General features: G+C 36.4%; 1 protein-coding gene across 3 annotated transcripts in view; it reads right to left on the minus strand.

The window, feature by feature from the left end:
- Nucleotides 1–1051: 1051 nt before the first annotated feature.
- TENT4A (terminal nucleotidyltransferase 4A) overlaps nt 1052–16044 on the minus strand; it is a 97791-nt gene continuing 82798 nt past the window's right edge. Inside the window, exons 12-14 of one of the 3 annotated variants that reach the window (XR_005010863.1) lie at nt 9615–9779; nt 7491–7791; nt 1052–1092 (exon numbers count right to left, since the gene is read on the minus strand). Coding sequence is in view for 2 of the 3 variants with exons in the window: in XM_036766627.1 (XP_036622522.1) it covers nt 7597–7791; nt 9615–9779 (360 nt within the window). In the remaining variant the exon portion in view is untranslated. Of the gene's footprint in view, nt 1093–7372; nt 7792–9614; nt 9780–16044 lie in introns of those variants that run through there. The other 2 variants (XM_036766639.1, XM_036766627.1) reach the window with 2 other exon arrangements.

The raw sequence follows: 16044 nt of genomic DNA on the forward strand, positions 1-16044 counted from the left end.
GAAAAACACAGAGATATTATGGAATTTTGAAACACAAAATGGAAGGTAGGAAGCAAACAAAGGCAAGGGTCATGGGAAGTCGGGGGTGGTGGATAATTTTTTAAAAAGGAAACTTTTATGTATGATTGACCTATTAGACAGAATTGTCTTCCTACAATTTTCCCACGTCTAAATTCCTAGTCACTGTTGACTCTGCTGTTCTATTACTAGTTCTTTAAACAAGGCCAACCTGTGACTCTATTGTACAGCCCATATATAATGATAAGGTTTTCCACTTCAGAGGAATGACTTAAATACCACTTTTCCAGAGCAGCTTGGTAGAGTAGTGGATAGAGCACTGAGGTTAAAGTCAGGAAGACCTGAGTTCAAATCCAGTCTCAGATACTAGCTATATGACCTGGGCAAGTCACTTAATCCTGTTTGCCTCAGTTTCCTCATCTATAAAATGAGCTGGAGAAGGAAACGGCAAACCACTCCTGTATCTTTGCCAAGAAAACCCCAAACGGGGTCATGAAGAGTCAGACAAGACTGAAACAACTGAACCACCACTTCTACTCTAGTTCCACATCAAATTCCTAGGGAAATTATCCTAACCTCTTCTTTTATTTCCTGGATACTGTAATTCACTTCCAATCAATTCTCTAACCCTTCCTACCACCATTATGCTAATATGACCTTTCTACTTAGAACCTTCATATGGCTTTGCTTCCTCCCCTTTATTGAGTAGTTTCTGTCCTACCATTTCACCTCCTGTTTTCTTTATTAAACTACTTGGGCTTTTGGCGCAGTTCTCCCATTTAATCCCATACCTTTTTTTACACCTCCTTATGCCTAGAACTCCTTTTCTCTTTTTACCTTAAAGAATACCACCTACAAGGAATGTCAAAATTCAATTTCCTCCCTGAAATTTTCTTGAAGTGGTTGGAAGGGTTTTTTTTTTCTTCTCTTTTCCACCCATATATCTTAGCACAAAATTCTCACTTAAGCTGTTACCTAAAGTAAATGATATTATTGACCCTTTGAACTAGGGCTGTCTTCTTTTTTTTGGTTTATGATTTGTTTTTCCTTCATGTGTATCCATAGCTATGCAGCCTGTAAAAAAACAAACAAAAAAATTCATTTGTAGAACGCACAGCAATGGCATGCACCAAGAAATGTGACTTAATAAATTATGGAAAATTCAGCCCTTATTTATGCTCCCTTCAACTCTCTCACACATTAACCTATAAAATTTACTAATCTAGCCTATTGAGCAGCTAGGCAGCACTATGGATAGAGCACCAGGCCTGGAATCAGGAAGACTTATCTTCATGAGTTCAAATCTGCCCTCAGACACTTATTAGCTGTGTAACCCTGGGAAAGTCACTTTGACCATGTTTACCTCAGTGTCCTCATTTGTAAAATGAACTGGAGAGGAAATGGCAAACCATTCCAGTATCTTTGCCAAGAAAACCCCAAGTGGGGTCACAGAGTCAGACATAACTAAAAACTAAACAACAAAAAAACCTAATTACATGGTGTGAAGTCCTTCAATTCTCTACCTCACAATGGGTCTGGATACAGCCTATACCCAGACACTTTAAGTGAATTACAAATATCCCAGCTGAAGCTGCCAAGAGATAATAGGATATGTTTAAGCAACCTAGAAGAAGTAAAATAAATTGTGATGCTAGTGAGAATAACAAAGGAAAAAATATTCCCAAAAAAGATTAGTTGAGTCACCAACCAGGTCAAGTTGGAAAGTTATAGCAGTTCAAGTTTGACTGAAAGGAATTTACAGTCAAGGTGTGATCTCTCTGGACTTTTACAAACATTGTAGATATTTGTAGGCAGTGCTGAATTTTTAGGTTTGCTTGTAATTTTTTACCACTTGATCCTCCAAAAGGCAAACATGCAAACACTATACTTATGCACCAGACACAGCTTTAACAACTGACATAGTGAGATCTCTTAACATTTTCTTTTGCAGAAATTAAGCGTATCTCAAAGCTATTTTCCCTTTCATTTAGTGCGACAGTAATATATGTATTTTGTGGCTTATTTAATATATAATACTTACCTGGATCCAGATATCTTTTATTAGGAGCTCAAATAAATTGAACCTCTAAGCTAATTTACAAAAATACATTTGCTAAGGTATGATTTGAAGTAGGGCTTAAACAAGATATATTAGAACTAAAGGGATGTTGTTACTATCTAGTCCATTCTCGTTTTACAAACAAGCAAACTGATTTCCAGAGAGTTTAAATTACTCACCCAGGTTCTACAACTAAGACAAAATCCTGCTTAAGAATTAGTCATCCCTAGAAACTATGAGGTATCTGAGAAAGATGGTCCACAGGTAAATGTGAGAACTTAACATTCTTAAGAGTATTTGAAAAACACAGAAATATTATGGAATTTTGAAACACAATATGGAAGGTAGGAAGCAAACAAAGGCAAGGGTGGTGGGAAGTCAGGGGCAGTGGATAAATTTTTGAAAAGGAAAATTTTATGTATGACTGACCTCTTAGACAGAATTGTCTTCCTACAATTTTCCCACATCCAAATTCTTAGTCACTGTTGACTCTGCTGTTCTATTACTAGCTATTTTTTAAACAAGGCTAAACTGTGACTTTTTTACAGCCCATATATAATAAGTTTTTCTACTTCATAAGAATAACTTAAATACCACTTTTCCAGAGCAGCTTGGTGGAGCCGTGGATAGAGCACTGAGGCTTAAGTCAGGAAGACCTGAGTTCAAATCCAGCCTCAGATACTTACTAGCTCTGTGACCTGGGCAAATCACTTAACCCTGTTTGCTTCAGTTTCCTCATCAACTCCCCTAGATTCTTTTAGATGGATGGATGGATGGAGAGACAGATGGAGAAAGAGAAAGACAGATAGACAGACAAGTATCTCTAGGCCCTCTACTGAGCGATACTCAAATTTCCTGTCTCTTGGACATCTTGAACTAGATAATCTATAGGTGCCCCAACTCAACACTTCTAAAAAAGAGCTATTTCCTCATAAGTTCTCCCTCCTTCAGAACTTATTAGGCACTATCATCCTCCCACTCAGCTCACACCTTTGCTATCCTCCTTACTCACATTTACTCCACATATCCTAATCCATTGCCAATCTTTATATTTCTTAGACAAAGTATACCACAAGCCTTATCGCAGCTTAAAACTGTATCTGCTTCTCTCCACTCACAACTATAACCCTAGTTCAGGCCCTCATCACCTGTCACTTGAACTACTGCAATGGTCTTCTAACCCTATCTCTTTTCTCCACTTAGTTAGCCACCAAAGTGATTTTTCTAAAGCACAGGTCTGATCATGTTATACCCCAATCTCCCAAGAAGCTCCAGTGTCTATTACCTATGCAATGAAACAGAAAGAACTCTGGCATTTATAGCTAATATAATCTAGTTCCTTCCTACCTTTCCAAACTTTTTACACATAAAAAGCCTCTCTGCATGCTACGTTTGAGATACAGCAACTACACAATACACTATCTCCATGCCTAGAATGCTCAGCCCCTACACCTTTTGTCTCTAAGTTTCCCATATTTCCTTCAGCTCAAAACTCACCTCACCTACAGGAGGCCTTTCCCAATCTTCCCAGCTGATAATGCCTTTTTTTCCCCTTCCAAACTATTTTCTCTACTTTGTATATATCTTGTACCTTCCTAATTATTTACATGCTATCTCTCTCTTTGGAATGTATGATCTGAGAGCAAGGGCTTTTTTTCCTCCTCTCCGTGTGTCCCCACTGAGTAGCACAGGGCTTGACATGTAACAAGCATATAATAAATATTTGCTAACTAATGAATGACTGACCTAAGTAAATCACAACCTCTCTAGACCTTGTATTGACCAAAGAAAGGGAGGGAGGGGAAAAATTACCTCAAAGGCCCCTTTGAGCACTTAAATACTATGAACTTGAGTGAATGTTTTGTTTAGGGACCAAGGACTTGGGCTAATATGCTTATCTGAAAACATCTGTGATGAGGCCTTGTTCAATGTTTCTTTAAAAACTTGATCCATTGAAGCAAAGCAGAAAATATTTTTTCCTCTGAGAAAGTATGAATCCTTTTGGGAAAGAGTTTCTAGTTATAAGCTGTAGTTTTCCTAACTTCAAGTTCCAGCAAATGCTGGAATAAACAAACTCTGAGTAGCAGCATTCACTATACTTTTCTCATTCACAAATTGCTGTTTTTTGTAAGTTTAAAAAGATACTTGCATACTCCTCTTCCCCAACCCATCCACTCCAGAGGAAAGGAGGGGGGAATGAAAGAGGCAGAAATGGTTGTTTTTAGCGTTAATTTAATAGTTAATTTATACAATTCCTGCTCTTGTCAATGGGCAAGTTCACAGAGCTTAGAAAGACAAGCAATAATGCCAGTAAAAAATTAATTCTGGACTTTGCCAGAATGATCTAGAACAAGTAGTTATTTTCCTCTCATTAGGATGTTCATGGAAATGGACACACAGAGAGCAAGAGAGCCAGAGAAAGAGAGACACAGAAAAACAGAGGCAGAGAGAGAGAGAAAGGGACAGGCAAAGGGAGGGGAGCAGAAGGAAACAGAGAACCAAACTTCTCTCTAGAGAGAAGCTAAATTTGATGCCATTTTGTTAAGTTTTCCTGTTTGAAGAAATGTGATGTCTAAAACTTACCTTTAAAATTTTGTATTTTAAATTTCATCTTTACTTGAATATTTAGGAAGATCTACAATTTATCCACATTGGCATATTCTTTTTCTCATCCCTTTCCTCCCCCCAAAGCATACCTTCCCCTACCAAAGAAAAGCCACCTGGTAGCTAACTTCTGGTGATGAACATTCCCTGAATTTTACTAGATCCAGGTGACAGACACAGAAGTCTGTTATTAGGTCTGCATTTGAAGCCTTTCTAGATACGTAGGAATTTCAGGAGCTTGTCTTCCACTGGCATAGCCTTTCGGAATGAATACAGGATTTCCCCTATTCCATGAAGAGTCAACAAAGTAAAACTTCACAGTACAATTGTTTTATCTAAGTGCGTACTATTCTTTGAATTACAATGTGAGAAATATTTTGAGACAATATTCCCATTAAGAAGACACCTAGATTTAAAAATGAAATCATAAATAATTTTAAAGCGTTTTGAGCTTCTAAAAAAGATCAAGCTTGATTTGAAGTCTGAAACACACACCTTCACTCTACCAACAAAACAACCCCAACTCATCAATCCTACTAAAATAAAAATACTTAGAATAAAAGTAACTATTAACCTGTAAGAGAGTAAATGATCTGTGAGAATACAGAGAAAGGAAATATTAAAAGTTATGATTTTTTAAAAATCCCATTAGATGGTCCAAACCATAAAAACATGCAATTTAACAAAAAAAGATATACATCCACAAAGACAAAGACAAAAGTGGTTTCCAAAGTTTATTAAAAATCAAAGAATAGAAAAACTTTACATAAAAATATGTCAATTTTAGCTTCCACATTGTTGTCCACACAAAAAAAAATCTAAACATGATATCTTTTTTTAAACCTGTAGCACATAACCACAGTGGTAACCAGGCCAATTCATTTGGTTCACCATGACTGAAATGGAACATGATACCTGTGTTCTATGAATCTAGCTTTAAAATGCACACTACATAAGATACCAACTAAAGTCTGTGTAGTGGTTTCCTTAATGTAGGTTTATATTCAATATTGCTAATGTGTAAAGATTAGTAGTATAGGCCTATGTATCAGTCTTTATAAATATCTGTTTATGAATAGGTTCACAATTTAAATATTTTTAAATATTTTTGATAAGTTTCAATCATCAAGAACTGCAGAAAAAATGTGCTACTCTATTCTGGAATGCCCTCCTTCTAAAAAATCTGCAGTTGCAGTTTATAGATTCCAATGACAATGTGGGCTAGTCCTGCTTCAAAAGGCATACCACAGACATTTTAAAGCTTTATCATGCTAGATGCCTATTTTAACATTCAGATATCAATTCTAAAACTTCCCACTTCTCTACATCATTTAGATGTCATGGTAATAAGTTTTCCTCTCAACATTCTCCACTAGTGGACTTCAAAAAACAACCCACCTGTAGTGTTTAGCAGGGCTAAAACCCCTCATTTTAAAAACGGGAAGTTAGATGGCATATGAGATGCAACCAACTCCCAGGACAACTGTGGTGCTTCTAAAACTCAGGGTTAGGCAGGATGTATATATTCTTGTTCAAAAAAAGGTAACAAAGACAGTGGTTGTCATGGCAGAATACACTTTGCATAGTATACCTGTATGCATCTGTAAATTAAGTGCCAGTCACTCAGACATGTGCAACCCTTGGCTGTGTTCTCTTGCAATACATTAAAAGATACCTTCCTAGAGTGCACTGAGCAGATGAAGTACTTTTCATATATTTGCTCTTAACAGAACTAATGCATACTGCTATACAGATTCCATAATGGAATCAACATAATTCCTTTCTCCAACATTCCTAAAACTGGGCAAACCTTTTTCAGTAATGATGTTCAGCAGACCCCCCCCCCCCACCCAAGTCATTACAGGTTCTGTTTCATTACTAAAACTGACTGGAACATTTCAAAATTCACAAATTTTTTTAAGGTTTTTTTTGGATTTTATATTGTGACAACCCTTTTCTCACCCTTAGAAAGTTATACTTCTGGCACTTTAATTGCTGGATTTGTTGTCTAGTTAAAAAGGAAAAAAAAAACAATTAAAACTCACTGGTCAGAGCAAGACAAATGACAGAGGCCAGACTAATGAGCTAATGAGGCAGGGTCAAAATGGTTTGGAGCTTAATTCCTTCATAAAACAGTAAGCCAACTCTGCCCATTCATTATGAATCTAGAAGCCTCACATTTTACCCAAGGAAAAAACAAAACAAAACAAAACAAAAAAGGCTAAAAACAAAAACAAAAACCCCTCAGTGTGGTGTTTCTAATGACATTCAACCTGCCAAAACTATAAACCCAACTTAGAAAATGCAACTTGGGAAAGGATATAAGATTTAAAAAAAAAATTCCCTCCTCCCTTAAATATAACTTATGTGAAAATATGAAATTAAATTAAAAAATTCTGAGTTATTGCACAAATTATAAGTTTTCAATATTTACAGAGCAAAAAAGTTCTGAAATTTGAAACAGAACATGAGGGCAGTAAAACTGTTACAAACTCCCAACTGTGTCTGCTGGGGGAAAAAACATCAGGGGTTTAACTCTCCTCTGCTTCTTTGACAGAAATAAAAATAAGAAACCCAAACTGCTAAGGAACGAATGCAGCTACAGCAAAAATGCCAAAGCATTTAATGTCCTTGCAGTTCTTTATGAAGAGCTGCTTCGGCACTGAATGAATAATCCTGGGAAGGCAGAAAACAACTTCCACATTTAATAAGGCTTCACAGATGAGCACAACTACTTTTTCTTTAAGATGGACTTAACCACCACACAAAGAAACATGCAAAATAATCAGCTGCAGATATTTCACAATACCCGTACGCTGATGTGCTGAATGCTGGTCTCAGTTCCCCAGTTCAGTGTCCAATGTCACTCAGCTTCAGTTTGTAAAATTGGGGATAGATAATTCTGACATGAGCCATTATCTGCTGAGACTAATAGGCAAACTGTCTCTTGTGTGCGTATGCTTTTTCCTTCTCCAGCCAGTACGGTTATATTGATGGTGTCCTCTGTTGCCCACAGGCTGTCGCATGCCACTGCTGCCAACAGGATTGTAACCATTGCCTTGGTTATGATTATGAGTTCCTTTCATGGAAAATTTCATGCCATTGTGCTGCTAAAAAAAAAGATAGAAAGTTCGCAATGATGTAGCTAGCCCAACACAGCAACTATAAGTATATTCACAAGGTCAGAAGTTGTCTCAACTACAGGATAAATAGTTATGTGTTATTCAGAAAACTGAGAATTGGCAAGAGTAGCACAAAGGATTCTAAACTTGAAGAACAATGTAAAAATTACGTAAATATTAAACACACAGATAATTTAAGTTCACAGACATCAATCTATTAGTCCCATATCCCATAGAAAAAAGGAGATGCATCATAAACTTCTAAAGTCATTTATTTACAGAGAGACCATAACAATAAGACAATGATTTATACTTAGGTTTATATCAGTCTGTCAAATCCTGCACTTAGAACTAATTCCAAAGATTTTAAAAGTTTAAAACTCACTCTACAGATATTCAGTATCATAAAGATATCACAAGATATTCAGTATCACAAAAGAAACTTCTACAGAAATAGGTTAAATGCAAATCAAGAGTAAATTCAAGTAAGAGCTGGAAAGCTTCCATGACAGAATGAGTAACAAGTTTCAGGGGGCGGAGGGGGCAGGGAGGAGAAGATAAGAAAAGGAAGTCAAAATATCAATCATTTAGCATATTTGGAAGACTATTCCTTATTTTCACAAGTTCTGAATTTCATCTGGGATGTTCCCAATTTTATGTTAGCAATGATGTGCTTTCTGTATATTAGTGCTTATTATTCATTCCTGTTAAAGTGTAAGTATTATTATGAAATAGTTTCATTCAGGAATATTCTGACTCTTAAAGGATTAAGAAAGGTACCAATAGCTTAACCAGAAAGTGTTACCATTTTTATCCCCTCACTGAGATTAGATTTCAAGAATAAAGAAGCTAGATAAAAAATGAGGGAAGAATAAGTAAAAGGAAGAATTCATTTTTGTCACTAATAAGTACATCCCATAATATATCAGTCCTAGGATTGTAAAGTCCCTGTATCATTAAGGCCAAAAAAATTCTTTGGTGTTGAGACACTTACCTTCAGGGCCTACAGGGTCTGTCATCACCATCAATATTTGAGAAACTATCCCTCAGACTCAGTACACAAACACAGACACAGACATACACACACACACACACACACACACACACACACAGAGTCTATGTTTAACTTATCTATTTTCTTTATGACAGTTGTTACTACTTTAGGCTATACATATTTAGGGGAATTACAAGTAGATTAAAGAGAAATCCTTAAGATATTACAAAAACTAGAAAGCTTTATTAAATGAAAAAATTTGCTAAAAAGGAAAGAGTCAAGAATGTGGCTTATGAAGCAATGGCTAAGACTACCACCTCTAATTCTCCAAGCAGTAGTTTTTATCTGATTAAAAGTAATGTATTTATTTTCTCTTGATCCTTAACAAATGAAGAAGCATTTTTCATGACATCAAGTTTTTAATAGCAATTTGTTAATAGAGAACAAAGTACTTTTACTTTAACAGCTTAGCAATTTGAAATTCTATTTGCTAACAGACATAAGAACATAAAAACTGAGACCATTAAGAGACAAGAAACATGTGAATTGGGGCAATAAATATGCTTTAAAGTTTTACAGAATTTCCTTTGCCCTATTTGTCAAGAATAGGTTTTGCTTAAAAGGTACTGTTAGCATTACACAATGTTTAGAAAATTGTGCGCTTGTCTTAAAATTGTAACTGTCACAAAGATGTTAAGTGAAATATCTAGCCGGTAGTATATAGAATTTTTTTCAACAATTGTTTTTTAAATTTAATATATTAGGATGGTTAAAACTCTGAATTCAAATAGTATATTAATATGATTTTGAAGCATACCTTATGATACAAATGGGGACTTGAGAGTGGGTTGGGAGATGTAGAAGGAACAGCAGGAGAGGACATATGATGAACAGTTTTCAAAGATGGTGTCCCTTCAATACCAACTTGTCTGCAAGGAAGTGGGGGCACACCTAAGGTAGGTGGAGGTATAGTAAACCTAGTCTATGAAAACAAATAGTAATAAACATTCAATGAATAGCAGGACAGTTAAAATACAATTAAATTTTTAATCCTAATCAATGAAATTTGTGTACTAAAACTACAAAAGTGAAATTCTTACAGAAGGCTTTAGAACAAAGGTACATTATAGTACTTAATTTTATTTATTAAAAGTCTAAAGTAATCAGTTTTGTTTAGAATTAGACTCACTATATAGGCAGAAAGACCTGGGTTTAAATTCCTCTTCAGACTTACTAGCAGTGTGTCCCTAGGCAAATCACTGATCCTGAGTCAGTTTCCTCATCTGTAAAATGGCAGTAACAGAAGCACCTGCCTCAAAGGGTTGTGTGAGAATCTAATCCTAAAGCACCACATTACATGAATGTATACCACATAAAGTATTTGTAAACCCTAAAACTGTTGTCATTATTAAAGTACAATGCAGGTGAACAATTCATAAAGTAATACAAGTCTGTGTAAGTTTAATTTTGGTTCAAAATCAAGAAATACTTTATTTCATGTTAGAAAACTACTATTAGTATTCAGCTTTAAGAGAATGGTCTAGAGCAGGGGACCTTCTAGGTGGCCTTCTAGGTCCTTGGGTTTGGCCTTCAGACTGAGTCCCAAGTTTTACAGAATACTTTTTTTGTTTGTGAAGTTTGGACTCAGTCAAAGGGCCACAACTGAGGACCTAGAGCGCTACATGTGCCTCAAGGCTGCAGGTTCCCCACCTCTGGTCTAAAGTAAAACTGCCAAACTGAGGGTCAGCTTTGGGCAGGCCTCAAGCAGCCAGGAAAATTTGAAATGCAAGTGGGAAATGCCTAACAAAATAAATAAAAATATGATACAACATAGATAATGTGAATTTGTCATTTTCTAAGTCAATATGCAGCCTTCAGGGATTCCTTTTACAGGGATCTGCTTCTATCTGAATTTGATGTCACTAGTTTATAGTGACCTATGCTAATACTTTCATTTTCCTTTTGATGATGAAATTTCCTATTGCAATTATGTAGTGTCATTAAGTAAGAATATGCTCCTCATCACAATCAATGACTCCAAAAGTTGATCTGACTAGTATGGCTTGAAGATTATGCTTACTAGCAAAGCAATGACACTTTTTGACTTATTGTTTTTCCACATGTCAATATCTTCAATTTATTTGTTTTAATATTTTCATTATTTTCCACTGTGGAAAGAGTGTCACTCAATAACTCTTCCTCAGACTTTGAGTTGTATCTTGAGATCAATACAAGTTTAACCCCCCAATAAAGAGTAAAAACAAACTCTTAATTAAGTCCTCAAATGCCAGTGTGGTTGGACGACTACACAAAACTGAAGCAGCCCTGCTCTAAGATGAAGCAAAGCAAGGACGCTCCACATGTACACTCTTCCCTGTATATATTTACTAACTGGGGTGTCCCTTCATGGAGTTGTGAGAAGCTCCTGACCACAAGGTCAATGACAGAAAGGTCCCATACATACCAAAATATGAATAGCAGTACTCTGGCAGCAAAAAAAAAGAAAAGAAAAGAAATAAAGTGGGTGCCTATCAACTGGAAAATGGGTGAACAAATTGTGATATATGAAAATAATATAGAATATTAGAATATAGGATAATAATATGAAATAATACATAAGTGTCTTAAAAATAAAAACGAGGAATTGAGAGAAATAGGGGATTACAGAGAGCAGAACTGAGAACAATATATACAATGATTACAACAATTTAAAAAACACTAAAAAGAAGATGAACTCAGAGTAATTAAATGAATGATGTTGGTTCTGGGAGAACAAAAAATGAAATCTACATTCTTCCTCTCAGCACAGAGGTGGAAAACTCAAGTGTGAAATATTGTGTACAATATCACACATGGTTACTGTCGGTTATATTTTTCTTTTCTACAAGGGAAAGTAAAGGAGAGTGTGTGTTATAGGGTAATACTGAAAAGCGACTGATTTAAAAAAAAAAAAAAAGACTATCAATTTTGGGGGGGAGGAAAGGAGAGAAAAGTTCCTAGTGTAATTCATAAGGACCTTGATATCTCTGAGATATGTTTAAAACCTAAGCTCCTATACTGAAAGCTTTGCACCAAAATCTAATTAAAAGACTAAGAAGTGGTTTCAACTTGGGTAAGGCTGCAGGGGAGCCATGCACAGAGTACCAGAGAACCCTGGCTCCACATCTGGTTGTGCCACTTCTTCTATGCCCCTGGGCACATCCCGTCATCCCCCTGAGCCTCAGTGTTTTCATCAATGGAATGATGGAGTCAGAGACAATATCTGAAATCCTGTCATTCTATAATTCTGTTCAAGAAGTTATTTCATCACCTGATACACTCTGTACACTGTCTGTGCTTACAAGGAGTTGTCTCTATATATGGGTAGAAAATAAAATTTTTAAAAAATTGCCCCCAGAGAAAACAGGATTGTGAGATCATAAATCTGGAGTTGGAAGGGACTGTGGTGGTCATTTAGTCCAGCCCCTTAATTTTGTAGATAAGGAAACTGAGACCCAGAGAGATTGGATGACTTGACTAAGGTCATTTAGGTAATAAGTGGCAGACCTGTTCCTAGGCCTTCAAAAAGAGCACTCTTTCCACTATACCAACTGAGGCTTAGAAAAGGGGGCTTTTCAAAGGTTGGTTTTTAAGGAGGTTTTCACTAATTATCAGAACCTAAATTATAATGTAATACGCAAATCAGTTTAATTTCATTGAAACATTAACTGCCTAAACACGTGGCACTAAGAACAGAAAAAGAAAAAATGACAGTCTTTACCCTCAAGGAGATTACAATCTACTAATAGGGGATATAAAATACATAAAAATACGTATAAGTTAAAGTGTGGTGGAGCACAGAAGCCAGAGAATGTTTTAGAAAAATGTAGGAAGAAAAAACATTTTCAGCTAGAGAGATACTTTAACTTAGTTCCTCATTAGCATCACATATTGAGTTAAAATAATAAACTGCAATTGTCTGAAATTACTCAAAATATTTTACACATCTCCCACATCAGCATTTTCTTTTTTAAAAAATAATACTCATCATGTAAAATATAGAACCAAATATGGCCACAATTCTCCACATTGGAATAAATAATATTCAAAACGCATTGGGAAGCAGCTATCCTATTTTATGCTCAAATCACTACAAAATTTTTGAAATTCTTTCAGCTTGCCTACTTAGGGAATACTTTCCCCCACATGTATATTCTTTCAAAGTACAATTTGTAAACAAATACAAATTAAAGTATTTTCAAATCTTTCCTTTGGACTACTAATCATATCTCCAAAAGGGAGAAAATTCTTTTCCCAATTACTTGAAGTAGAATAAGCCATATATGCCAGCTAAATCCTAAAAAATAATTCACAGTAAATGAAATGGAAGAAAGTATAGCTTTACGTTTTAAAAAAAAATGCTTTAAACCGAACATTTTAAATATGGAGTGCAAAGTACTATGTATACTAAAACATTGCTCACTACGTGAAATTTAAGACAGATGTAACATGGCTTCCTTTCCTTCCCCCTTTCCCTCCATCCCCAAATAAAGGGATTTACTAAACTATCAAAAGGATCTCACTATGAGGCAATCTTACTTATAAAACAATCCCACTCTATGGGAAATTAAGATAATATTAAAGAAAGATTATGGAATCATAAAGCTGGAAAGTACTTCATAAGTCATTCAATCCAACCCCTTAATTTTACAGACGAGGAAACTATCAGGGCCAGGGAGATTAGGTGACTTGCCCAAAGTCATATGATAATAAACATCAGAGGCAGGATTTGTTTCCAGGGCATTCTATCAATCATTCAAAAAGGGAAAAGTTTTCTTGTGGCATGTGTATTAAATGTTTAATGTTTCTGAAAGTTGAAAAGTGTCAGTTTCTAGTTTCAACATATAATTGACTGAAATTAAGCCATTTAATACAAGGGAGATAGGTAGACTGCTTCTGTGATTTCAGTACACAACTATTTTCAGGTTTTACAGTTAAATTAGTAACTGGTAGTTGAGGATTATTCACCACTCCCCTAGACCCTCTTAATAACCACATAAACCCCTCAAAAACTATCACTACAAGCTACTACAAGATGGGAGGTGGGGACAGAGAAAGAGAAATGGAACACATCTAAAAAGAGTCATAAAAAGAGAAAAGAAAGAATCTAGTCAATTGGTAAACATTTATGGAGCACTTACTGTGTACCACAAACTGGGCTAAGCACTGGAAATACAAATAACAACAAAAATAAAGCCCCTGCCCTTGAAGAGCTCACATTCTAATGGAGGAGACAATATGCGACAACTACCTACTAACAAGATATATACAGAGCATACAGAAGATAATCTCAGAAGAAAAGGCTTCCTGGAGAATATAACACATGAGCTGACTCTTAAAGGAAACCAGAGAAGCCAGTAGGCAGAGGTGGGAGAGAGGAGCGTTCCAGGCAAGAGAGACAGACATTAAAAAGGCACAGACCTGGGAGCCAGACTATTGTGTGCGAGAAACATCAAGATGGCAGATGCTGCTGGCTTGTAAAGTGTGTGGTGGGGAGTAAAGGGTAGAAAGGAGCAAAGTTGTGAATCATTTTAAATGCCAGAGTAGTTTAGTTTGATTCCCAAGGTAATAAAGAACCACTCAAATTTATTGAATTGGGGGGTGGAGTGACACGATTAGACCTAGTGAGCTTTAAGATGTTATATAACTTTGACAGTTGAATGGAGGACGGACTAGTATGGGGAGAAACCAGAGGCTACTGCAATAGTCCAGATGTGAGATAACAAAGAGCTGCATTATGGTGGTAGTTGCGTTAGTAGAGAGAAGAGGACATGTACATAAGACAATGTGAAATGAGAAGTGCTAAGACCAGACATGGTAATTATTTGATTTGTGGAGTGTGAGAAGAGAGTCAAGGACAACACCCCAGTTATAAGAGCTTGGGTGACTAAGAGGGTAGTGGTATCCTTGATAATAATGGGGAAGTCCAGAATAGGGAAGGGTTTGTGGGGAAAGATAATGAGTCTTGTTCTGGACAGGTTAAGTTTGAAGTACATACAGGGCATTCAGCTTGAGATACCAAAATGCAGTTGCTGATGCAAAACTGGAGCTCAAGAGAGGTTAATGCTAAATACATGTATCTGGGAATCACTCACACAAAGATGAAAACTGAACCCATGGAAGCTGATGAGACCACAAAGTAAGAAGAAAGAAGAGAAGAGGGTCCAGAAAGAGCCTTGGAGGACACCTAGACTTAGTGGGCATGATTTTAATGAAGAACGAAAAAAGAAGAATGAGAAACAGAGGTCAGGTAGGAAGAGAGTAAGAAAAGAGCAGTGTCACCAAAACCTAAAGAAGAGAAAATATGCAAAAAAAGATTTAGGGTTAGAGCAGTGTCTTAAAAAAACCTAGAGAGATGAAAGCATCCAGGAGAAGAGGGTGATCAAGAGTGTCAAAGGTTGGGAAAAGGCAAGATATTTGAAGGTTGATAAGGGGCCATTACATTTATTCTTAAGAGATCACTGACACAGTGGCACAGAGGATAGAGCACCGGCCTTGAGTCAGGAGGCCCTAAGTTCAACTATGGCCTCAGACACTTACTATCCCCTTACTAAAGCCCCTGCCCTTGAAGAGCTCACATTCTAATGGAGGAGACAATATGCGACAACTACCTACTAACAAGATACACACAGAGCATACAGAAGATAAGCTGCGTGAGCCTAGGCAAGTCATTTAACCCTAATTGACTCCAAAAAGAAACAAAAAAGAGACAGAGAGATCACTGGTGACTTTGAATAGACTAGCTTCAGTTGAATAAGGAGCCTGAAAACCAGATTACAGGTGGATTAGAATCAGGTGAGAGGAGAAGAAATGAGGAACCAATTGTAGATGGCCTCCTCAAGGAGTTTAGTCAAGAAGATGAGAGTATATATAGGATACCTTGTGAGATGGTAAGCCCAAATGACAGTATTTTAAGGATAGGGGGACATGGGCATATTTAGAGGCATCATGAAAGGAGCCAATAGATACAAAAAGATCAAAGATTAGAAAGAGAGAGGATGACAGAGGAAGGAATCTGCTGAAGAAGACAGATGGAATAAGATCAAGGACTCACGTAGAGGGATTTGCCTTGGAAAGGGAAAAGGTCATCTCTTCATGAGAAACAGGCATGAAGGAGGAGATAGTGGAGGAAAAAATGTTGGGTGAAAGTAAGATATGTTTATTTCTACATAGGTGTGGGTAGGTATGAAAATGTGTATAGGTATGCC

Source organism: Trichosurus vulpecula, chromosome 1 (assembly GCF_011100635.1).
Source record: "Trichosurus vulpecula isolate mTriVul1 chromosome 1, mTriVul1.pri, whole genome shotgun sequence".
NCBI classification, from domain to species: domain Eukaryota; kingdom Metazoa; phylum Chordata; class Mammalia; order Diprotodontia; family Phalangeridae; genus Trichosurus; species Trichosurus vulpecula.